Raw genomic sequence first — 27,098 nt, 5'->3', positions numbered from 1 at the left:
AGGGCCTAGCCCAATCAAACAATCCTTTGAGCCATGCAAAACCTCTAGCCCAATCAACAACCCTTAGCCACATGCATTCACATGCATCACAACCCCAAAACCATCAAGAAACACCATTCACACACACATGCACTTACTTTTTCATCATAGCTACCACCATTCACACACACATGCACTTATTCTTTCATCATTGCACCACCATTCACACACACATGCACTTACTCTTTCATCATTGCACCACCAATTCAACACATGCATTCACACACCAACAACCTAGCTCTTTTTCCATCATTATTTCATCCACATGCACTCTCAATCATAACAACCACATTCACTCTTAAACAATCACCCACATATTCTCCCATTCCCCCTATAAAAACCCATGCATTCATACACAAAAATCTCATCTCATTTTCATACACAAGACACCACAAACACATCCAATCTTCCCCTTTGCCGCAAATCCCCTTCCATTTCTACACAATCTCTTCTTGGCTTCATTCCATTCCATACACTCTCCCATTCGCAGAAACCATTCAACCTTAGCCGCTCCACCTTCATTTACAACACACTTGGAGCACCCACACCGAAGGCAACTCTTAAGGGATTTCGACATCAGTTTTGCTTCAAGGGTTCTTTCTTCTTAATCCTATGTTCACTCATGTTATATATTTTTATGTCAAACCTTTTGTAAACATGAAGTGTAACTAATCTCTCTCTAGGGATTCGATATAGCCTTGCAAGATTGCCATGTAGTTAATTCAGAATTCTCATTTAATCTATCTATTTCTTGTTTCATTCTCCATTTTAATTGTGACTTAGTGTGTTGATTTTAATGCTTGATCATCATTTGAATTAACCACAGGTTGTTTAGCCAAGATTAAAGCACACATCATGCATAATCTTGGTGGATATGTGAATGAATGAAGGGAATGTTTTGCAAATTTCCTGCCGAGTGTTCCCTTTGGTTTTGTGAAAGTTTCTTGTGCACTATATATTCTTGATTAGGAACCAAAGTTGCACATCACAATTAGGCTCATGATTAGAGACATTTGATCAAATCCACACATCATATGGTTGATCATATCTAAGTGAAACAAACTCAAGAAATAGGTAGATGGATGAGTATAATCTGATTCAACAAGCATGGCCTTGGGTTAGCAATGGTAAAATCGAATCCCTAGCTTCATCTCCATTGGTACTATCTCATTTTATTAGCTGTTGATTCATTCATTTTGTGTTTACTTCATTTCCTTATGCTTTCAAGTTACAACAACAAATCTGCCTACATTGATTAGTTTTATTTCTCTAGTAAAGAGTTCTTGCAAAACAAGTGATTATATAGGTCCAATTAGTCCATGTGGATTCGACACCCTTACTTGTGCCATTATACTAAACATATTCTAGCATGAAGAAGGAAAACAACAATCACTATCCCCACCCTTAGGCGCCTTAAGCATTTCCGCCAAAAGCTCCTCGGACACGAACCCGTACCGTACCATACTGCATTGAATCGGAGCGACCCACGTCCAGAGTTGTAGAACAACAAGGCGGAGGTCGAGCAGGAGCACGGAATCATTCGACCGTTGATCAATGAATAAGATGAAAAGGTCGAGAAGTAGGGACTGGATGGCTTCTAGTATGAGAAAGGCGAGTTGTTGCGGGCTCGTGAGGACGAGGCCATCTAGCTGAGTCAACTCGGACAGTGACTCGGTGAGAGAGATTTGATAAAATGTAGCAAATAAAAAACAAAAAAAAAAGGAGAAGGAAGGAGAAGTAAAAGAAGAGCAAAGTGATCCGACTAAGACTGCAAGTGCGATCGAAAGCAGCGAGCTCGACCAGAGAAATGGGGTTTTCGAGTTCTCGGAGTTCGTTGTATTTTAGGTTCTCGCTAGCTTGGTGGACATGGAGGTTTGGAGGGCGAAGGAGGTGAAGAAGAACCGTTGTGAGGAACGGCAGAGGCGAGAGAACCACGACACCATGGCCATGGTGATCTAGGAGGTACAGAGATGGAGGGGTGTCGGGTTGAAGGGTTTTGTTTTTTTTTTTTTTTTATTTTTTTTTTTATTTATTATATATTTTAATATTTTAAATTTGGATGAGAATTTTTTGTTTGAATTTTTAATTTCCACGTGGATCCCTTAATGACACGTGGCGCCTAGTCATTGTCCACATAGGCGCCTCCTCACAATTAACAAGAGACTTAACAGTTTGACTAACGGATGTATGAGACTGTCCCAAAATTTACACTTTAGCTATGACTTTGGGACAAAAAAAAACTAATGTACTAAATGTTGAAAATTACAAAATATGAAGGTAATAAACAGTCTTTTGCCCTTTTATTTTTGTTCAAACATGTGCACTATTTTAAAGTCTGACATAGCTTCTTCTTCATCTGCTTCGTACCTTATAATTTCTCCAACAGTAGGGTATTAATACTGGGTCCAGAGCTTTGGCCCACTGATATACACCGTGGCTCTATTCATGGACAACATCAATTGCAAAAAGAGTGGGCCCATTTGATCGTATGGCCACATATTTGTCCAAGCCCAACAATTAATCTCAGTCTCAAGTCTCAAATCTTAATAGTGGAGTGGTCCCAATTTTTCAACCGTCCATGTTATATTTATGTGTAATTTTCAGCCACATACAATATGATAATGATCTGACATATTTCATCATGTGGCTGAAGATGAACAAAACGACTCCGAATGGGCCATTTGTGTGTGGATTACGTTCCTTCCTTTGAATTGAAAGCACACTTTGCTTTTCATCTGTAAGGATAAACATAATTTGGACAAGAAAACACGTAGGATATATACAATCGTCCACAATTATTAGAGTCTCACATTAATAAATAAATTTACCATCTTTGATTTGAAGGACTTTGTTGCGATATGCTCGCCTTCTAAGTCAAATCAAGATTTTTGTTTGCTGTCATGTATAAGCAATTGGATTGATGGTCAACGAGTTCACAAATTCGTCAATTGTTTCACGGATTCTTAATGGCTAGATGCGATGAGTTCTATGATAAATTTAATCGGCCTGACATGATCCTCCACCAACATCATCGACATTGTTCCAACTTAAACACCTATTACTATTTACTGAATTTTGTCATACTCGGTTATATTTGTGGTGGATACTCTCATGTATTAATTATTTATTATATGACCGATGCGTGATCATATTCTTCAACATTCTACAGCGTGAGTCTTCGGTTTGTGGTGATAGTCGTGGTTTAAGGTTAAGAGTTAATTTAAGGTTTCGGTTGTGTGTTGTATGAGTTTGGCTTTAGGGTCATGCTTATATGCGGAGTTTTTCTTTGTGAGATTATTTTTGTTACCGTTAAAATCCTTGATTTTTGTCAACGTTTTTAATATACTGTTAAAATTTATCTAATGAAGCGTGTTTTATGTAAAAAAAAATGTCATTTCAACTAAATCATAACAAAGTTTATTAACTGCCATTACCCTGAGAAGAGACCAAAAAAGAAAGCATACAACAAAGTATATTTATTTGCGATCCAGCTGATATCACATGGTGTCACTAATAATCATTCTATTAGTGAATTGATTCAAACTTACCGTGCGAGGTTACTGTGTAATTGGGAATGTAATATTCGACATATCCATCGTAAGATGAATTTCGTTGCTGTTGAGTTGACCAACATGAGCCTCGCTCATCATTTGGATAACGTTTATTTTGAGCAAGCTCCATATTCTTTTAAGCAATTATTTATTATCTAATATTTATGAATTTCTCAACCTTGCAACATTATTTTGTAATTACTTTTTTGTCGGATTATTAGCCCCTTTGTTTAACAAAAAAAATTAATACCATGAGAATAGACAAAAAGAATATAACAAGGCTAGTTGGGATTTTCTCTTAGTTTGGACTTTGGAGTAGGGTGAGACGAGGTTGAAAGGTAATTAAAATATACAAGAAGAAAAACTCCGCCAAATGTTAAATTATTGATTGATCTGCACAACATTATTAGTAATTTAGAATTGCATAATACTAGTGGGTGAGTCTGTCATGATTGCATCATGTAATCTTGCAGTTTCGTGTTTAAATATAACTTCTCATGATTGAAAGAAAATGATTATATTTCTTTAATAACAGTGTAACTACTATATAAATTTCATGATCAAAATAGTTCTATTACTGTATTATCATCTAAAAATCATTTTTATAAAACTTCTTTTAATATAGAAACCGTTTAATCATCTTTATGTGTCGATTATGTGTCAATTAAATCGATAGTCACATTAACAAATAGATCTCCATCATGAACTATCAATTTGTTTGATTTATATAAATAACTAAACAGTCTCCAAACAGAATTATTTCTTATGAGATGACTTATAGATAAAGATAAGTATCAAATGAACAGTTCTATGACATTTATACAAAAAAATAATGGCTTTTTAGCAAAATGGTTCATGAGATTAACATAACTCCTCACTTTAGTCCCTAAGATTTAAAATTGACAGAACTGATCCTTGAGTTTGTCCACCATCAATCATTTTAATCATTTTGTGAAAATCTCCATTAAATAAAGAGAAAATGACAAAAATACATTTAATTTTGTCAAATCATTTTGGTTTATTGTTTATTAAATTGAGAATATTTGTTTCATTTTGGTCCTTATTTAACAGAGATTTGTTCACCAAAATAATTAATAATGGATAAACTCAATGACCACTTCTATTGATTTCAAATCTCATGGACTAAAATGAAGAGTTATGTCAATTTTCAAGAGTACGTTAACTAAAATGCCAAAATAATATTACATGTCATTAAAGAATCAATAATTCATTCCATGCAAAGAGTCAAAAACGCTGTCCTAACACAATACCATTTGGCAGCTTATCAAGCATCAAGCAAAAGCTTCATGTTAGCCATGTCATGATCAAATTACAGGACGCATCTCACCTCTGAAGAAGGAGCTAAACGATTGATGTCAAAGATAACTTAGACACGCACTGTTTCACTCATTCCATCACATTGTGATATTATCCACTGCTTTAGGCTTGCATGTAGTATTCCTCCAAATTTGAAAACATAATTTTACAAAGAGGGAAAAAAAAAAAAAAAAGTGGTTGGCAAGAATTCAAACTTGAGATCTTTTCGATTTTAGAAGAGTTGGTTTCAGGATACTAATATTCATCACAAATCTTTTTTTAACCTTTTACATGTAAATTTTTATCCATTTTTTATTTCATCTAAAATCGAAATTTGAGAGAGATGTGTGAAAGGTATAGATGGTACGTCAATAGCACCACCCATAGTTTAATTGGCATATTGCAATAATATACAAAAAATTTGAACTTAAGAAAGAGCTCTAACGGTCGATTCTTATCAAATGCGCGAATTTGAACCACATTATAGTTAGACAATTATGAGAATTAACTCACTCTCTCACTCTTGATGTAGATAATATTATTTGTTTAAAAAAATAATACTTACTTTTTTTAAGAAAAATAATTTTCACATATTTTCATATCTTTTATTAATTTTAATACCAAATTAAATAAATTAAACGAAAATAACCAACATCATAAAAAGATAAACATGGTGCCTGTTTGTTGTTTATCGCAACTCAACTCATACTCAGCAGGTGAAGTCATAAGAGTGGGCCCATTTTAACGATTTGGTTGAAGTCTTCAAGATCGCAATTTTGCTGATATGGATTATAACTAATTCATGCGTCTGTCACACATCAGCTATTTTATGGTCTTCTAACAATCATCTACGTGTCATGTATATGTTTGCCAGATTTGGAAGGTTTTTAGTTGAACAAAAATAAAGAGTTTTTATCACCCTCAAAAAAGAATTATCATAAATAGAAATAAATGATTAAAATCAACGATGCTAGGCGCTAATCAGATATCAAATTAAGATTTAGCATTGAGGCGATTACAGAAATGTTCTTCTAAGGCTCTCAATATGAGAACCTATGAAGTCCTCTTTCATCTGAACCATTAGATTGATCTAAGGATAGATTAACCTATAATCTTAACGTATTCTAGTTTTACCTTAACAAAATATATACGGCAAATGAATTAAATTAACAAAAAACTAAAAATAATCTCTTCCTGCAATTCGTCTCATCTTCTTTCCGGCTGCTATCCTCCTAAAATTTGAATTCTCTTTCAAGATTTGTAATCAAATTGTGCCCTAATGGCTTCGCAATCATAAGAAGGAGAGGATGATGCACATCAACTCAACACAATCATCCTTTTGGCTATTTAAATTAGATCAAAGAGGCACAGCAAACGTGGTGGCCACTGTTTGATGTGAATTCACTGCAAAATGGATGGCAAAATACGGGATTGCCTCCAATAAACTTAAGGCTTTTGATAATGTCTGCAAGACAGCTCGTTTAGGCCCGTCGGCAATGGCAGTTCGAAATCTGAAACATGTGAGGAATCTGGGGAAAGACCTCTCTGCCAACTGGAAGGAATTTTCACCCGTGAACTTTTTGTTTTTTGTTTTTATGTTCTTTATTTAATCTGTTTGATATATTGTTATGGTATAACAAGGATAATTTACGCTTATTGGTTAATTTATCATTAGATCAATTTAATGGCTCAAATGAAAGAGCATCCCAATGGTTCTCAAAATGAGGATCTTAGGAGAGCAGCACTCTAGACGAATAGGTGATTAGGCAGGGCTTAGGTGGAAACCTAAGTGAACTGAGCGGATTTAAATAAATTTATTATATATGGTATAAATAAGTGTCTATTTATACCCAAGAAACACACATAATTATATTGAGACACATAGCTTGCATAATAAAATGACATATATATTATAAAGTATTAGAACATATTGAAAACATGGAGAACAAACATATAATGAGTGTTTCATCCAAGCATTTAACAAGTCTTTTACATTTTATTGAAAAAATAAAATGCAAAATGAAAGTTACCGATTTTTTGCCTAAGTAAGAGTCACGATCTAGGCGGATTTAGGCATGCTAGGTGGATGCTTAAACTGATCTAGGGGTACTTTCTTGATTTTCAAAAGCCTACGAACTAATCAGAGTAATGACCAACCACCTAGCGCCTAGGCGGAACTAGACGGAGATTTTTAGAACAGTGACTAAATTTGAGAAATCTCATCTTTCTAGTTGACAAGCAATGTGTTCATCTATTTTACAATCAAGTTCTAAAAGACGTTAGGCGCTAGTCGGGCGTCGGGCTGAGGCCTAGCCCCTAGGTGGTTAAGCTAGGTCTAGGCGAGCTCCTAGGAGGACTAGGCGGATTTAAGTAAATCCATTATATTTCGTGTAAATAAGTGTCTGTTTATACTTAAAATATATATAATTCATCATAAACTACAAAATAGAATGACACATGGATTATGAAGTATTGGAACATAATGAAAACATAGAAAACAAGCATATAGTGTGTACTCACTTAAGTATTCAACAAGTCTCTTACAATTTATTGAAAAAAATTAAATGCAAATTGAAAGTTATCTGTTTTCTGTCTAAGTGAGTTGCAACCTAGGCAGGTGCCTAGGTGGCTCTGGCGACCTAGGCAGATGCCTAGACGGTCTAGGCGGGCGCCTTAGCTCCTTTCTTAACTTTGAAACGTCTAGACATTAATCGAGACGATGGTCAGCCGCCTAGAGCCTAGCGGGGCTTAGGCAGTGCTAGGTGGTGATTTTTAGAACAGTTACACTAGAATAGTGCTTAGAAAATAACGATGATGAATGTTGTTGCTTCTGATAGTTACTAAATTAACTATACTTTATCAAGTTTAAATTATTTTTTGTGTTGGCATTCTGAATCACACCCCATCATAAAAGATAGTGACTAAATGAAGTATATTTTTATAATAATCCTACTCATATGTTGTCATCTTATGCTTGTCGATACAAGAATATGCAAGCTCACTACGGGTGCAATATAGGTGGGAATACCTGATTATGAGTGATTTTGAATTAAAAAGTTTTAAAATATTTCGTCAAATTAAAATTCGAAATAAAAAATTTTAAATTAAAAAAAAAAAAAAAAAACCACTGAACTGAATTAGATAGGAATTGAAATGTATTTGAATATTTCTCGAAATTGATACTTTTTTTTTTTTTTTTTTTTACTTTTTGGATTGGAATTTGAAACTTGTTTTTTCAATCCGATCTGGTAAAAATTTAGGCCTAGTGAGGACTAAGGAGAGAGAGACTTTATGTCAACATTCAATTCATTATATTCAAATACATAAGTAAATTCATTATATTTCGTGTAAATAAGTGTCTGTTTATACTTAAAATATATATAATTCATCATAAACTACAAAATAGAATGACACATGTATTATGAAGTATTGGAACATAATGAAAACTTAGAAAACAAGCATATAGCGTGTACTCACTTAAGTATTCAACAAGTCTCTTACAATTTATTAAAAAAAATTAAATGCAAATTGAAAGTTATTTGTTTTCTGTCTAAGTGAGTTGCAACCTAGGCAGGTGCCTAGGTGGCTCTGGCGGCCTAGGCAGATGCCTAGACGGTCTAGGCGGGCGCCTCAGCTGGTCTAGGCATCCTTTCTTAATTTTGAAACGTCTAGGCATTAATCGAGACGATGGCCAGCCGCCTAGAACCTAAACGGGGCTTAGGCAGTGCTAGGCGATGATTTTTAGAACAGTTACACTATAATAGTGCTTAGAAAATAACGATGATGAATGTTGTTGCTTCTGATAGTTACTAAATTAACTATACTTTATCAAGTTTAAATTATTTGTTGTGTTGGCATTCTGAATCACACCCCCTCTTAAAAGATAGTGACTAAATGAAGTATATTTTTATAGTAATCCTACTCATATGTTGTCATCTTATGCTTGTCGATACAAGTATATGCAAGCTCACTACGGGTGCAATTTAGATGGGAATACCTGATTATGAGTGATTTTGAATTAAAAAGTTTTAAAATATTTCGTCAAATTAAAATTCGAAATCAAAATTTTTAAATTAAAAAAAACAAAAACCACTGAACTGAATTAGATAGGAATTGAAAGGTATTTGAATATTTCTCGAAATTGATACTCTTTTTTTTTTTTTACTTTTTGGATTGGAATTTGAAACGTGTATTTTCAATCCGATCCGGTAAAAATTTAGGCCTAGTGAGGACTAAGGAGAGAGAGACTTTATGTCAACATGGAAGCCATATTTTGAGTAAAAATACAATATTCATAGATAAGAAAGAAAATCGTTAATACGTTTGTGACCAGCTGCCCTGTGTTGAATTTTTTCTTTCCGTCCAAATAAACAGTTATTTAGACGACGGATTATCAAGTGGTAAGAGATTTGGACAACACTAGTCTCATTTTAAATTTAAAAAAAAATAAATAAAACAAATAAATAAATAAATAAAAAAGCCATGATAGTAAAACAAGAAAGCCACTCCTTCGTCCTATATAAGTAAAGGACTCCGCACATGAAGGATACAAGCAGAATTCTTGTCAGAGCTGAGTCAGACCCAAAAGAAAAGCTGAAATCCCAACATAAAAAAACCAAGTGCACAGGAGGAGACACACCCTCAAATGAAGCTTCAGCAATGGCGTTAATGGCAACCAGAACAAACTTCTTTAGGCTCCTCACAACAAAAGCACCAATTTTGGGATCTGTGTCTTACTCCAATGGCCTCAAACGACCGGTTCGGGTTGACCGGGGCGGTGGAGCCGGGTTGACGTCGCCGTATTCCACCTCTGCGGTGGCGCAGCAGCCAGAGTCCGGGATCATTGGGTCGAGGCCACCGCACATGGGGTTGGAGATATTGGGTGTGAAAGATTACGAAGATTATAGGAGGTCTTTGTATGGTGAAATCACTCACAAGGCTTTGCTTGTTGATGCTGTTGGTACCCTTGTTGTTCCTTCCCAGCCAATGGCTCAGGTCCTCTCTCTCTCTCTCTCTCTCTCTCTGTGTCTAACGCTTTACAATTACATCAACACCCACATTTTCATTTCTCAATTTTTCTATCTATGCTTGTAAATTGTAATGAACCTTTAGGCTTCTGGGTTTGTATGTATATGAATTGAACTTTTGGGTTTCTGGGTTTGTGTATAACTGCATAGAAGTTCTTGGATCTTGTGTCCTTTCTTATTTTCTTTCTTTCTTTCATTTTCCGTTTTGGTGTTTTGGGTTATGTTCATACATAAATGATAAAAATCCAAGAACTTCTTGTGCATATTTCAATCGTGGGAATACATTTATACATAATAGATATTGATTATTTATGCATGTATTGAGTTTCTGAGTTTTTTTTCATAGAATTGGATTCCTGGGAATTTTCCTTTTAAAATTACATTTTGGTTGCCGTTTGTAGCTTTTTTGCAGGTTTTAGGATTTCTTTTTTTCTTGCATGATTATCTGTCTCTATGACTGCTGATATATATCGATTTTTTTTTTCTGTTTGCATAGATATATAGGAAGATAGGCGAGAAATATGGAGTGGAGTACTCAGAGGCCGAGATTTTAAACAGATACAGAAGAGCTTACGAGCAGCCTTGGGGAAGATCTCGTCTCAGGTCTCTTCCCATCTTCATTTTCAATGTTTCTATTTCCCCTTGTATACTGGGGTACATATGGTTTTTGCTAATCCATTTGCTATCGTTTTAAGTGTAAGTTTTACGTCTTTAGTTTTTGATTCGTTGGCATTTTATGGGATTGAAAATGTTTACATCAATTTTTGCCTGTAATAGCTATTATTTGGCATTTTGGAAGCTGGCTAGGAAGCTAATTCATAGCCTCTGTGTTCTAAAGTTTATCGGTAGAGATTTGATGCTGCATGCAATCAACTCACTTCATTTTTCATAACCGAGTATTGACTGGAAAAGATCTAACAATCTAATGGTCTTGTGGCTCCTTATTGTGTTTTGGGAAATATATTGACAGTCCCCTAAAGTTTAGCATAGAGCTTTCCCCCGTCTAGCCATTGTGTTTTCAATGGGGTTGGTTAAGAAGAAGTGAATCCTTTCTTGCTGTTTCTTTGCAGTGTCCCCTTTAGTCTCATTCATTAAATACATAAGTTTAGCGGTAAGCCTGCCATGTTTGGAGTGAATTCTCTGATTTTCTCTTTTATCTTTAAAGTGTGTGTTTCCTCTTTTTTGTTGTAGATATGTAAACGATGGGAGACCCTTCTGGCAATATATAGTCAGTTCTTCCACTGGCTGCTCAGATTCTCAGTACTTTGAAGAGCTTTATAACTACTATACGACTGACAAGGTTGGGTAATTTTTAAGTACCATTTTCTGTATAGCAATATATAGGCATGAAGTGGGTTATAATATACTTCTGTGTTTTCTCATAGGCTTGGCACCTCTGTGATCCTGATGCTGAGAGAGTGTTTAAAGCTCTGAGGAAAGCAGGTGTCAAAGTAGCTGTTGTGTCAAATTTTGATACCCGATTAAGACCTGTTTTACATGCTCTACATTGTGAACAATGGTTTGATGCAATAGCAGTGTCAGCTGAAGTAAGTGAATTGCTTAGTATCTTTCTGCAGTATGCATGTCTTTGCGTCGTTCTCTCTCTCGCTCTCTCTCTCTCTCTCTCTCGCTCTCTCTCTCACGCATACACACATGTGCAAATTCTAGAATCTTCTGCAGTAAGCATGGTTCTTGAATTAGGTGATTGGTTGTCCATATTATCCATCGTTCAGAAACTAAGAAGTTGAGTCCAACAAAATTAGTCTTTATTTTGCAGTAATTACGAAAGAAGGTGATACTGTCCTTCTGTTTAACTCCCACCCTCCGACAGACACAAAAAGGGAATGCAAAAGCTAAATGGGATTTTTGAGAATTCCATATTTGTATATATACATACAAAAAGATTTTAAAAAATTTGTTTTTTGGTTCTCCACATAATCTGTTGGTCTGATGACAAAATAGCTCTGTTGTTCGTATTGTTGTGTCATTGCTGATGCTATGATTATTTCATATGAACAGGTTGAAGCAGAGAAACCAAATCCAACAATATTTCTTAAGGCTTGTGAATTATTGGGAGTAAAACCTGAGGATGCTGTGCACGTAGGTGATGATCGTAGGAATGATATATGGGGTGCTAGAGATGCAGGCTGTGATGCTTGGCTTTGGGGAAGTGATGTTCACTCCTTCAAGGAGGTGCGTCCCTGTCATATGTCTTTTTATGCAAAGGAAATTTTAGGCAAGGGTGTTATGCTGTATAATTTAGTCTCTGCATGTATTTTATGCGTATCTTTTCTAATCACCCAAAAATTGCACGTAATTCACTTTGCGTAAACTAATTACTTTTGTGCTGCCGATGCAGGTGGCTCAGAGGGTAGGGGTCCATGTTTAACATGATGTCGTATTATTATGCGACCTGAACGATGCTCGCTCTGTACAGGTTTTTATTTAGCTTCTTCAATGCGGGTGTTGTGTGTAATGTGCTTTTGTTGTAATATGTATTAGAGAGACGTGAAACCTAAGGACGAAAATAATGCTAGACATTTTTGTCTTCTTTTTCGTGGAAAATGGAAAGTTCTGTACTTTTAGTTATCCTGCAGAAGTTTCGATTTCGTGCTAATTTAAAGTTAACAAAATGGTAAGTAACAGTTGCATCAAATTCTGATGGTACTAGAGACCACACTGATTTCTGAAACTTACGGTACAAATAAACTAGGGTTATTTTTCCAGATTGGAGGCCACCACTTTTGGTGGGCCTGCACGGATGAACAGCCTAAATTTGCAGAGGGCTGGGTGCACCCCCCAGCCCCAATGTAAGCAACCAATATGTGATGAGATAAAATTACTGATGTACTGCTAAGGTGACATGGAATTGTATGCCTGATGCTTGGAGTGGAGACGGGAGAGAGTGTCGCATTTGTTAGGGTTTACCTGGGTTTTTCGAACAGGAAATGATGAAATGAAAGACGGGACGGGATGGTGTGGGGTGGTGGTGGTTGTTCCTTGTGGTTTTGTGGTGGCTTGTATGGTGGGAAGTATTAGTTCACAAAGCACAGAATCAGAAACTACCACTCCCAGCTCAACACCAGTGAGGTTGAAGAGTTTGACTGGCATATATGCAACCCTGTTTGGCAGATCGGATAAAGGATCAGATAGGATTAGTTATACGGATTCGGGTGTTTGGCGTTCACTCGTAATAAATAAGTGCCGGATTAATTTAACCGGTCGGATAGGATAACACGGTATACACCCGCTTAATAAAACCAACCAAAACGCCCGGATTATTTAGTCGGGGAAGAAGAATATGGGAGAGAAAGGGAGGGAATTTGGGGGGTGTGGCGGAGAGAGCTGGGGAACAATTATTTGGGATTCTTCTGCAGTCGGGGAAGAAGAAGGGAGAAAGAGGGAGGGTGTTTGGGGGGTGCGGAGAGATCTGGGAACAAAAAAATGATTTTACTTTTTTTCAAACTTTTTTTTTAAGTTTGATTCCTTCTATCTAGTATAATACCAAACATAGTATAAATAATACGGTCACTAGTCCGATACTGCACCAAACACCCGACTAATTTTGTCAGTACTATCCGGTGGCTATTTATCCTATCCGACAGAAATAGTCAGTACAGTTCGAGCTGCCAAACGAGGCCATGATTATCAAGAAGAGGACTTTAACTAGACTTTTGCATTGCAACTGAAATTGGATCGATAAGGATTCTTATTGCCTTAGCAGCTTAAAAAGGTTGGAAATTATGCCACCAGCTTATTTTTTTATTCAACCAAGGGTTCTTTCTTCCTTTGTTTTTTTAACATTGAAGGGAGTAGGATACACTTATTTTGATCCTAACTCATTACTCCGCCTCAACTCGCCACGTTAACCGACCAGAACGACTTACGTATTTCACATCTTTCGACATAAAGAAACGCATTGATCTCCTTCAATAAGTATAACTAGTTTGGGTGCAAAAGCGTCAACCAAACCACTCAAAATGGAAGTGATTTTCCACACACCCCCTTTGCTTCCTTGTATTTTTAGCATTTGAGTTGAATAGAAAGGATAATCTAGGGACAAAATTAAAGATAAGTATGCAAAAGAAGAAAAATGGCGTGCAAAACCCACTCAAAATTACGAATTTCGTGTAGACCAAGAGTATAACTGGTTTCATCATAGACAAGGAAGATTGAATTTGAAACTTTCTAACATATAACTTCAAAAATTCATATTCCCTTTTAACAATACATTCATACAGGAAACAAAACCACCTCTGCTTACGCCGATTATACACCCAAGGCTGTGATGGGGTATTCCAAATATCATAAAAGATTCCAAAACTGCAAGACCTCTAGAAGGCAATGCTACTTGTTCCCTAGAAGAAGCTCTAAAGTTTAGAAAGGTGAGAAAAATACTCCTCTATCGTCTTCTGGTTTAACCAGATGAAGGTCCAGCTTGGGTTCTGCTCTTCTTGTAGTAACTCCCAAATCTTTGGGCAACCGCAGCATCATACGTTGTATCCCATACCTGCAAATTCAGCCATTACATTAGCGGTCGTGATACACCATTGAAAAGCTGCCCTTCAAAAAGTGCAACGATAAACAAGATACAGAAAGACAGCTCACTTCCAGTTTCCCTTTTGAGCCTCCTATGGCCAGCAAAAAGGGGTTATCTTCTGCAAACGAAATAGAAAAGACAGCTCCCTGACAACATTCAGAGCAGAGTCCAACAATCAATCTCACATTAAACAGAAGAAACAGAAGAATAACTCATTGCATTAAAATGATGAACTATGATCAATCACTTACTGCTTTAGGATTCCTGGATGAAATGCATGAAGGTTGGTTGTTTGACAAATCCCAAAGCTTTACCTGTAACAAATGGTAGTGGATACATTACAAAACATTCCAATCTACCAGGTATGCGAGTGTGCAGTTAGTGAGAAACACTTCATACCATTTTATCTGTGGATCCAGTTGCAAGAAGCTGGAAAAAAAAAAAAAAAAGGCACAAAGGTGAGATTACACATAACTCGGCGATACAAAATGTACACCAAATTGAGGAGAAAAAGACTGTACATTCGGTGCTGCAGGGTTATATGAGATTGAGCATACAGCTTTGTCATGAGCATGAAGAGTAAAACTCGGTTTAGACTCGGAAGTAGGAGCAGATGTGGCAGCCCGAATATCAAAACCTTTGATTGTGCCGTCTTCTAGGCTCACCTGGATGGATTTACAAAATGTAATGATCAATAAAGGATAATTCTCATTTAGCCACAGAGCAACTGTTTCCACTTATTAACAAATAACACGAAAAGGGATAAACAAAAAGCAAACACTTTGTGATAAGTATGAAAAAAGACTGTCTTAAGAGCCAAGGCACACACCACAAATGAATGCTCAGTGTGTGGATCCCATGCTAAGCTTTCTACATCAGCTGTGACTGTCCACTTATACCCGGAATGTGATGGCACCCTCCCATCTTTCTGGAATGAATAACAATTGTAAATGCACAAGTCAAATAAATTTTCAAACAAATAAGTTTCTTACGATCGCTTAAGTTTCTAGGATAACAAATAAATGCCAACAGAGTAACTTTGTAAAACATTGAATACCAAGACTACTGTATGATCAAAAGAACCACTGAGAAGAACTTGCGGGGCAAAATGATTCCATGCAACTGCCTGAACCTGTAAAAATAGTATGAAGATGGTTAATGAAAAAAATTGAAAGGAAAAGTAACTCCTTAAAATGAAGATCTCAGGATTGCATTTGTTCTATAGCATGCCATCGAAAATTTGATTTCAGGTTAGAGCATAGAAAATCAATCCTGTCTAAATTCTTGCCTTGTCTGTATGGTGCTCCATGGTAATATTACATTTTCCAGTAGCCACATCCCAAATCTTAACTTGTTTGTCAGCACTTGCACTAGCAAGTATATTTCTGTTTATAGGAAAAGACAAGATAGTTTATGAACCTCCCACTGAAGCAACAACAGGAAGTACAAAACTCTAGAAGAGTACAAACCTGTACTCCTTATTCCAAGCAAGCCCGAGAACTGAATCTCTGTGACTGTCTTCTTTGTATTTGATTGATACCTAATACAAAGGAAGTTTCAGAATTGGTAAAGAAAGTTAAAAAGAGTTGCACGATTCAAAAGCCCAAACAATGAAAGAATTGAGCATCGAACCTTCTTTCCTTTCTTTTTTTTCTTCTCAGCAATACCACCCAATATCACGCATGGTTGCACTTCATCAATCTGAAAAACAGCAAAAAATGTTAGAAATTACAATTAACATTTCCATCAATTACCCACATAAACCTATGCAATGAGACTAGTATCCATGAACTACATACAATGTCAAGATCCCATATCTCAATGGAAGGTTCATCCATTAAACCAACCGCAATGAAGTTTCCTGTCAACGTAGAAAACATTTAGACATCAACTAAATATAAAGGTAAAGCAAAGCTAAAACTGAAATTTGAAAAAAAAATTGATAAAATTGCAATTGATATCAAGGAAAACAAGTATTCACAATGTATAAGATAATCGTCTTTAAACTTCACCATAAGAGGGAGCTCATGGTAACAGAAATTTTGAGCGGAATAAATCTAATTTTAACAAAATTGTACTTGTCATCAAAGAAAAAAACAGTGAAAAAGAACTTTATTAGAAGAAGATATTACAATTCTTCTAAAAACAGATTCTAACTATAAATATAATTCACGTATATGAGTAACCTCCAGATGTTTCAAACAAAATGCACACGTAACACATGAAAAAATTATCTAAATTGTGATTAAAATGCAATTGATATCAAGGAAAACAACTATTCATAATGCATAAGATAATCGACATTAAACGTCACCATAAAAGAGAGCTCATGGTTACAGAAATTTGAGCGGAATAAATCTAATTTAAACAAGTTTGTACTTGCTATCACAGAAAAAAACAGTGAAAACAGAACTTTATTAGAAGAAGATATTACAAAATTTTCTGAAAACAGAAGAAATTCTAACTATAAATATAGTTCAGGTACATGAGTAACCTCCAGAAGTTTCAAACAAAATGCATGCGTAGCACATGAATCGCACCTTTGTCTCCACCTTTGAGAGGACAATCAAGCCATGCTGTGCAAAGGGGAAATGATGAAAGGATGACATCATGGTGAACAAAAACATCTGCTTCACCATCTTTTGATTCAACATACAGCCATATCTGCTTGTACATAATTCAATTACGATCAGTGGAAAATAGACAAGAAAAAGGAAACAAATAATTTAAAAAACTATTACATGCCTCAAGCTGGCTGACTTCATCCTCATTGCGGGCACAAACTATGACTGCATCACTTGGATTAATTGTCATGTCATCACTGTCTTCAGAATCCTCGTCCTTTGAGGAAATAAAAATGAGAATGAAAAACCAAGTTGCTCTCCTAGCCTCACAAAAGAAGGAAGGAAAACAAAAACAATGGCATAATTTACGTAGTAAAAAACTTACATCATCCTTTTCCTTCTTTAGATATGGATCCATATCGTTACTTGGGTAGTAAAGGTCCCCAACCCCACTACTAAACACATCAATGCCTGAGATCAGACATACCAAAATGCACTGTTAGCTATAAATCCTAATCAACACTCATGAGAAGAAGCATATAGTAAACTTAATCAAATTACTAGTTAGTAACTTCATCAATGCTTCAAGTTAAACATTGTATAATACATCCATTTTAATAGAAGATAGTTGACGTTCCACCATAAAACCAATTGGCAATATCAGAAGTAGCTCAATTACTTATAAGCACATGCAAGGTCCCTCCTTTCCCCGAAGTGGGATTGATATGTACTAACAAAACTTAATCAAATTACTAGTCAGTAACTTCAACAATGCTTCAAGCTCAACATTGCACAATACCTCCACTTTATTGACATGGTAAAACCATATGCATTAACAAAACCATCTAACTGTAAACTAAAGAAAAAGAAAATTTTACAGGTCTCACAAGACTTCAAGATTATTGACCAAAAAAAAAACACTATCAAGTTTAACTCTGAGCAACAGTTTGATTGCCCATCCAACATCTCCAGCTTAAGCAACATTGTAAGTAACTCCCTCTTATGCTCCAAAAATAATCTCAAGAGAATAAAGAACAAAGGGAAATACCATCATCCTCGTCGTCATAATGTTCCATGTCAAGTTCCCTCAATTCATCGGCTATGTCATCAAATTTGGCCCCTGGCTCCGTAACTTTAGGAGCTCTTCCGAGTGCTTTTGCCACCTCTAATGCTTGGGAGACTTGATCACCCTGCTTGGGGATTTCAACATCCATTTCTCCATCATCGTCCTCACTTTCAGCATCTCCACTGCAAAATCAACAACCCATCAAAACCATACAAATCAGTGAGTCGAAAATGAACACCCAAACCGCCCAGAGCTTCATATCCCAATTCACAAACCACATTACACATACACTACACTGGAAATTCAACCCTTTCCCACTTGGTTCAAGAAATAAACAGCCAACCCTCCACCAAGTTTTTAACTTTTCGGAGAAAAAAAAATTACCCAATTATTCATTTCAAAGAAAGTGAACATCTTTGACACAAAATTTGAACTACCACCAAACATCAATAAGTTGAGAGCTCTGCAACAATGGCAGCTAAAGGAACATCAATGTTCCCGCAACCAGTACAGCACTCTACGACAGCAAACACAAAGACATACAAAATGAAAAATGAGAAACGAGGCGAAGAAGTTTCACCTTTTCTCCAAGGCGCCGGTTTTAATCAGCTCTTCGATTTCCTCTTTGGTGGGCGGGTCGGCGACGGAGGGAACCGGCTTCGAAACCCCTTTGGGCACCCACGAAATTGCTGATATCATTTTTTCTTCTTCTTTTCGAAACTGGGTTCAATTCAATCGCTGTGTTTTGGTGGAGGTTTAGGAGGTTTAGGAAATTTGGCGGTGTAGCAAACTGTTTTCAGCTGCCTCTCGTTCGCCTCGGTGAGGAGTAGGGTATCCAATAAAACTTCGTTTTTGTTTCTCTTTTCTGTGTAATTCCACATGCGCCCCGGTGAGTTTCAGCGGTTGTTTCATTTTGATCCCCAAACTTTGTTTTTTCTTTCCGAGTTGCTCCCTAATTTAAAGACATGCTAATTAAGTACAAATGTACAATAGTGACGAGTTTGATACTAATTTCTAATCAGACATGTTTTAAAAAACAGCATATCATATATGGTGGGACCATAGGCTTCGGACCACCACATCAAGACTAGTGGAATGACGAGATCAGATCTCGAAGCTCGAAGCAACTTGTGAAACCCGAACTAGGATTATCATCATAGGGACTGTCAGAGCATGTCATCTTCAAGGAAAATGCACTTTCCAAAGCATATTTAGGGGCATTTGTGTGGTCATGAATTTTATTGGACCGGAGTAAGGTGGATCAAAATATGAATACCTTAGAAGTCCTGTCATGGACTCAATGGCTCATATCGGAACAAACCCCCTAAACGGACCAATGATGCCACTACATCTTGTTGGGCTTCGAAATTATAGGAGCATGCTTACTCTGCAAAGACACGAAAATCTAATTCAATTGAGGATCAAAATGGTTTAGTATGAACGTTACATTTGTAGATCGAGTTGGAGAATGTTTGATTTATTCCAATATAAATCAACCATGAGTGGTTTACAATGTAATAGGAATGTAATATTGGAGATTAATGTTGAGATTGTGATTTTATTTCCTCTTAATCGTCTTGGAATACAGTTAAGATTGATTTTAGTCCTTACTGATTATGTAATTATGAAAACTAACTGATAGGCTAAGAAAATGGGTGTTGGGATACTTTTATAAACGAAACCCTAGTAACTTAGCCAATATAAATACTAAGGTCCCTGCAAACCCTAAATACACAATAAAATCTTCCCATAAAGTAGTTGTATTGGGCTAGGTTTTTGTAAAAGATATCGGTATTGTTAAAGCTTTTCTTCGTTTCTGATTGACCCAATGGCTGTTGTTGGAGATATTTTCAGGCTAGTCATCTTTCTTTTAATTTTGTGTTTTAATCGTATAACCATATCAACCTAACAAATGTGATACCTGTTGGACTTGTCCGACATAAATCAACCTAGTTATGGTCTACTACATGTAATAGGACTGTATCATTAGAGAATAATATATATTGTGATTTGATTACCCAATAGATATCAATCTTATATATTATGAGTCTTATATAGGAAATAGGATTGATGAAATCCTTATACGATTATGATTATGATATATTACTTGGAGGCCAAGAAAGTAGATTTTATGTTTCCTTTATGGATGGAACTTAAAGTTTTTGGCATATATATATATATATACCAGTCCCTATGAACCTAAAAACTACACGACAACAGCTTCCCATAGAGCATTGTGTTAAAGTTAGGAATTCATAGAAGGCTTGGTATTGTTTTCTCTCGGTGCGAGTTGTTTCTATGGCTGCTGCAGGCAATACATCAGGTTAGGTTTCTTTCATGTTTACATACTATTATCATGTATGCAGTGTTTTAGTTAAATAACCTAATTAAGATAATAATTGGAATCAGAGCCCTAGGTTGTACAGTTAAAACCTGCAATCACAACTATAATCAATGCTTGTATAATCTGCTGAGTGAATGGTGCATTGGTGCCTATAAAGTCTGCATGATCAATATGTATACGTTATCTGGTTAGATCATACACTCAAGCCCTAGCCGATTATCATGAAATAGCTGAATAATATAATCAAGTTACTGTTCACAATTGCATTCGAAATCATAACGTGGATGCAGTTCATCTGCTTATAGGTGTTGATCGTGTTTTCATGGTTAGCTTTTGAATGGCATAACATAATATATGCATTACACTAGTTGTGGTTTTTCTATCTGCTCATATGTGTTAGAAACTACCATAAAGGTAACTAATATAATGTATATGTTAGTGTTAGAAGCAGTTTAATTCATCAGCTCCTAAGTGTTGAATTAATCTTGTCTTATGAAGTTTATTGGGATGTTTAATTTTTAAAGTATGCATGTCGTACATTCAGTTATGATTGTTAAGAACACAGTTCAAACCTTAAGTGGTACAAGCTACAAAAAGTGGAAGCAAGACATAGACATATGTCTGGGGTTGATGGATCTTGACATAGCTATAAAGGAAGACTTTCCTCAAGAACCTGTTGCAATGCAACTGTTGATGTCAGGGCCAAATACGAAAGATGGTTGAAAGCAAATCGTATTGCTCTTTTGGTGATCAAAAAGTCCATGTCTGACACGGTGAGGGGAGGAATACCGGAATTTGAGACTGGAAAGGAGTACCTGACCTCGATTCATGAGAAGTTTAAGGAATCAGACAAAGCTGAGACAGGTAATCTTATGAATGAACTCATGACAAAGAAATATAATGGCATGGGATGTGTGAGAGAGCATATACTGGAGCTACTGGATGTTGGTGCGAAACTAAATGCACTGGATGTTCCCATGAGTGATGCGTTTCTGGTTCATGTAGTGCTCAATTCATTGCCTAATGAATACTCACAACTGAAGAGCACATATAATGCACAAAAAGAGAAGTGGAGTCTGAACGAATTAATTGCCATATGTGTACATGAAGAACAACATATCAGGTCTCAAATTTCTAAGAAGAAGGTCAACATGGTTACTGATTTCAAAAACGATGCTCAAAAGACAGATAATGGAAAAGGCACATCAAAGCTTGGAGTGAATAAGAATTTCAAAAGTGTTAAAAGGAAGTGCTTCTTCTGCAAGAAAACTGGACACATGAAGAGAAATTGTCAGAAATATAAAAAGTGGATTGAAAATGGCAAGGGAAAAGGTAATATTTCAATTTATAAAGGTCAAGTATTAGTTTGTTTTGAGACGAATAACACTGAATTTGCTAGAGATTCATGGTGGATTGACAGTGGTGCCTCAATACATGTGACTAATTCCTTGCAGGGCTTCATAGACAAGAGGGTGCCAAGAAAGGATGAAATCTCAGTGATCATGGGAAATGGTGACAAAGCTGCTATCAAGTTCATTGGAACGATTAGAATAAAGCTAGAGTCTGGTTTTATTTTGGATTTGAGAGATGTTTGTTATGTACCTTCAATTAGGAATCTAGTGTAAGTTAGTCAGCTTGTTAAGAAAAATTTTGAATTATCAATAAATGATAGTGGCTTTATTATTTATCAGAATTTGCAAGTTATTGGAAATGGTTCTCATATTGGTGGCATGTTTCAACTTAACTGCAAGGAATCTTGTTACATGGCTAATATGGTTGGACAAAAATGGCTTAATCTAACTGAGACATCATCCACCCTCTGGCACAAAAGATTGGGTCACATTTCAATTGAGAGATTAAGACTCTGAGCAAAACCGGTATATTACCAAAGCTAGAGTTAGATAATTCTGTCACATGTATTGAGTGCATAAAAGGAAAGATGGTTAATTCGCACAAGAAGAATGCAACAAGAAGCACCGATCTACTTGAACTTGTGCACCCTGATATATGTGGACCTTTTCCCACTCCAACATATGACGGTTATAAGTATTTTATAACTTTCATAGACGACCTTTCAAGGTATTGTCATTTGTATTTGCTCTCTAAGAAGTCTAATGCACTTATGGCTTTTAAAATCTACAAGGCTGAGGTAGAGAAATAGTTGAAGAAAATGATTAAGGTGGTAAGGTCCGACAGAGGTGGTGAGTACTATGGGAGATACACTAAACATGGCAGAAATCCTGGACCTTTTGCACTTTACTTAGAAAATGAAGGGATAATGGCACAATACACGAACCCTGGTACTCCACAACAAAATAGAGTATCAGAAAGGAAGAATCGCACATTAAAAGACATGGTAAGAAGTATGATGAGTGCAACAAGCTTGCCTGTGTACTTGTGGGGTGATGCCATTAAGACTACAATTATATATCTAATAGAGTGCCTAGCAAATATGTGATTACAACACCTTTTGAATTATGGTACAAAAGAAAATCAAGTTTACAACACCTTCGAATTTGGGGTTGTAGGGCTGAGGCAAAGGTATATAACCCTTAAGAAAGGAAACTAGATCCTAAGACAGTGAGCTGCTACTATGTGGGATATCCTCAGGGAACAAAAGGTTACAGGTTCTACTGCCTTAACCACTCTATGAGATTTGTTGAAACTGGAAAGGTGAAATTTATAGAAGAATGATCGATGGAAGCAATAAGTAATGAAATTGAATTTGAAGAGCAAAATGAAGAAATTGCAGCTGATTCATTGCATCATATTACACCAAGTGAAGACAACCATTTAGCCTTGGACCATGTTGCTCCAGTCACAAATGATGGTGTACACGAGATTCAAATGAATGTGAATAATGATGCAGTGAACGACCAAGTGATACATGATAATGCAAGTAATGCACTGCAGACACAAAATCAAGTTGTAGAAGGAATTATGGACCAAGTTGCACTTGCACTCAGAACGTCAACAAGACTAAGAAAACCTGCGATCTTAGATGATTTTGTTGTGTATTTAAATGAGGCTGACATTGACATTAGGGAACCATCAACTTACAAAGAAGAAATGAACAGTGTACAACAAGTAGAATGGCTAAAGGCTATGGAATCAAAATTTGAGTCAATGCAGAAAAATGAAGTCTGGGAACTTGCAGTTTTGCCAAAAGGATCCAAGCCGATTGGATGTAAATGGGTATACAAAACAAAGAAAGACTCAAAAGGAACTATAGAGAAACTAAAAGCCAGGCTTGTAGCTAAGGGGTACACTCAGCAAGAAGGAGTGGACTATAATGAAACATTCTCACCAGTTTCCACCAAAGACTCATTCAGATTTGTAATGGCTTTAGTTACTCACTATGATTTATTTCTTCATCAAATGGATGTCAAAACAGCTTTTTTAAATGGTAAACTTGAGGAAGAGATATATATGCGAGAACCTGAATGATTTATCAAAGAAAGAGAAAGGGAATTAGTCTGCAAACTTAAGAAATCCATATATGGATTAAAGTAGGCATCTAGACAATGGTATCTAAATTTTGATGAAGTTATGCAATCACATGGTTTTATTGAAAACTCTGAAGATGAATGCATTTATGTCAAGTCTAGTGGGAGACATTTCATCATCTTAGTACTTTATGTAGATGATATATTAATTGCAGGAACTGATTTGAGTCTGTTGCAAGAGACAAAAATCTTGTTGAGTGACAATTTTGAGATGAAAGACATGGGAGAAGCCTCATATGTCCTTGGAATTGAAATTACACGTGACAGGAAGAGAAGTCTACTTGGTCTTTCGCAAAAGGGTTACATTGACCAGATTTTGAAAAGATTCAATATGTCAAACTGCAATGGAAGTGAAGTGCCAGTTACTAAGGGAGACAAATTAAGCAAAGAACAATCTCCAAAAACTGACATTGAGAAGAAAGAAATGGATGACAAGCCATATGCCTCAGTGGTAGGTAGCTTAATATATGCGCATGTATGCACTAGACCTGATATATCTTTTGCATTAAGCTTATTAGGGAGGTATTAGTCAAATCTAGGACAAGCACATTGGATTGCAGCAAAAAAGGTGATGAGATACTTGCAGAAAACTAAAGACTATAAGCTGGGTTATGGGAAGGGCACAAACTTGAAAATAGTTAGTTATTGTGACTCGGATTTTGCAGGATGTCAAGATTCATTAAAATTAACATCAAGCTACATAGTCATGATGGTAGGATGTGCTATTTCTTGGAAAAACATGAAGCAAAAGAACATAGCAACGTCCACAATGATGGCTGAATACATGGCATGTTTTGAAGCTACTTCACAAGCTGTGTGGATTGGCAAATTCATAGAAGGGAGAATAGTTGCTAGACCAATGCAAATCCTTTGTGACAACACTGCAGCTGTTTTCTACTCCAAGAATAATAAGAGGTCTTCAGGGACCAAACACATGCATATCAAGTACATATTCATCAGAGAGAAGATCAAACAAGGTTTTGTCAAGGTTAGCTACATTGACACTGCATCAATGCTTGCGGATCCCTTGAATAAAACGTTACCAGTTGCAGCTTTTAAGCAGCATGTAAAGAACATGGGTTTGATTGCAGATCTCGATATGCTAAGTTAGTGGGAGTAGATGCTATTAGTCAGTTTTGCACTGAATAAGTGAGTTGTTTTTCACAAGGATTCTATGGATTGTAGTTTTGTTACCAGAAGATTTTGAATTCATAAACATGTTTTCTGATTAAGTGTTCACATAAGGTAATATATATATATTCATGCATATAGGCAGATAATATTTGCATTATGTGATTTTACCATACATGTTTTAAATCACAGGAAGGATGCGATCACTCATTGAGTGACACATACTTGTATCGACAATTTTATAGGTTTGTTAAAGCATAAAGTGTAATCGCATGGTTACAATAAAGAGGATCTGAGATGATATAGGGAAAGACAAAATTACAGTTATGAATTCATCTCTCGATCATAATTAGATGGTGTTTTTCATGTAGGTAAAGCATTCAACATATGTGATTATGAAGATTATGAGTTATGATTACTTTACAATCTTGTTAGTTCCATGTTGAATGGATTATTTGACAGAAACTTGAATAAGGATGGGATATAATCACTGCACATGGCCATTAAAGTTATATTAGTCTCTAATCTAAGACAAAACATGAGCATTACATTTCGTAGACCAAGTGGGAGAATGTTGTACTTGTATGACATAAATCAACCTAGATATGGTCTACTACATAGGAGTGTATCATTAAAGAATAATATGTATTGTGATTTGATTACCCAATAGATATCAATCTTATATATTATGAGTCTTATATAGGAAATAGGATTGATGAAATCCTTATACGATTATGATTATGATATATTACTTGGAGGCCAAGGAAGTAGATTTTATGTTTCCTTTATGGATGGAACTTAAAGTTTTTGGCCTATATATATATATATATATATATATATATATATATATATATACCGGTCCCTATGAACCCTAAAAAATACACGACAACAGCTTCCCATAGAGCATTGTGTTAAAGTTAGGAATTCATAGAAGGCTTGGTATTGTTTTCTCTCAGTGCGAGTTGTTTCTATGGCTGCTGCAAGCAATACATCAGGTTAGGTTTCTTTCATGTTTACGTACTATTATCATGCATGCAGTGTTTTAGTTATATAACCTAAATAAGATAACAATACCATGCTTCTTTATTCTAATTTTTAATTAAAAATAGAAAATACAAAAATCATGCTATATCTCACTTGAAGATTGCCAAATAATGACTTGATCATCCATTTTTCATTGAAATCTTGTTTCTTTTCACAAATGTATCATGAAACATGTAAATGGAGTAAATTTGAACTATGGCCAAGATTTTTTGAGGAACTTGGGAGTAAGGATGAGGCAGAAGTATGGGTGGGTATTTGGTTGGGTTTACTTATGAAATCAGATTTTGGGTTTAATGTCTGTCTATTTTGTATAAGATTAAAATAGGAAATTCAAGTTTCATTAACATTTGGTGAATTTAACTCAATAATTTGCCAACCATACTCTATTTTCGGTGTGGATGTCCCACCTCTGTTATTCTCAATCAGGGCGGGCCCTTGGGCAGTGCAAACAGGGTGCCCGCACACGGCCCCAAATCTTGAGGGGCACCAAAATTAGTTTATAAGCATATGTATATGGCAGCAACCGTGGGAAAGAATGAACCAGAGGACAACCTGAGGAAGAAGAAGAAAAATAGTTTTTTAACCCTTGACTAAACTCTAGTATTTGACAAGGCTTGAGTTTCCAAGAGCTAAAAATTGAAGAAGAAACAAAATAAAAAATAAAAATTGGTGGGAATTCAGTAGAGCAATTTTCAAGGTCGACTGTTCAATACTTCACTAGCGATGAAGGAGATCTACAATAATTTGGTGGAAAGAATAGTTATTGGATCCTTTAAAAAATTAAAACAAAATAAAAAGATAGTTAATGGATTATGATACTTAGGAAAGAATAGGGCATTAGTGAGTTAAAAAGTGTCAGGCGTGGTAAAGGAAGAGTGCAGCGATTTCTATAGGGTAGTGCTATCTACACACCTATTTTTATTTCTCATACAACTTTTTAATTTTCGATCATCGGATCAAATGAATTAA

General features: G+C 35.9%; 2 protein-coding genes across 2 annotated transcripts; one reads left to right on the top strand and one right to left on the bottom strand.

The window, feature by feature from the left end:
• Nucleotides 1-9,450: 9,450 nt before the first annotated feature.
• Nucleotides 9,451-12,523, top strand: LOC137712896 (uncharacterized). Its single transcript, XM_068452082.1, has 6 exons — nucleotides 9,451-9,902; nucleotides 10,431-10,537; nucleotides 11,126-11,234; nucleotides 11,320-11,481; nucleotides 11,954-12,127; nucleotides 12,294-12,523. Exons 1-6 carry the CDS (start codon nucleotides 9,567-9,569, stop codon nucleotides 12,321-12,323), a joined length of 918 nt encoding a protein of 305 aa, XP_068308183.1. The 5' UTR covers nucleotides 9,451-9,566; the 3' UTR covers nucleotides 12,324-12,523.
• A 1,570-nt stretch (nucleotides 12,524-14,093) lies between these two features.
• LOC137713168 (uncharacterized) lies at nucleotides 14,094-18,936 on the bottom strand. The gene is made up of 16 exons (XM_068452434.1): nucleotides 18,685-18,936; nucleotides 18,087-18,286; nucleotides 17,424-17,509; nucleotides 17,220-17,315; nucleotides 17,015-17,138; nucleotides 16,274-16,335; nucleotides 16,107-16,175; nucleotides 15,944-16,014; nucleotides 15,763-15,859; nucleotides 15,532-15,606; nucleotides 15,304-15,402; nucleotides 14,996-15,139; nucleotides 14,874-14,903; nucleotides 14,726-14,788; nucleotides 14,543-14,620; nucleotides 14,094-14,444 (listed from the first exon to the last, which is right to left on the bottom strand). Exons 1-16 carry the CDS (start codon nucleotides 18,801-18,803, stop codon nucleotides 14,352-14,354), a joined length of 1,506 nt encoding a protein of 501 aa, XP_068308535.1. The 5' UTR covers nucleotides 18,804-18,936; the 3' UTR covers nucleotides 14,094-14,351.
• Nucleotides 18,937-27,098: the final 8,162 nt, after the last annotated feature.

The sequence above is a fragment of the Pyrus communis genome, chromosome 13, assembly GCF_963583255.1.
Source record: "Pyrus communis chromosome 13, drPyrComm1.1, whole genome shotgun sequence".
NCBI lineage: Eukaryota > Viridiplantae > Streptophyta > Magnoliopsida > Rosales > Rosaceae > Pyrus > Pyrus communis.
Note: the sequence above shows the minus strand (reverse complement) of the source record. Positions and strands in the feature narration are given on the sequence as shown.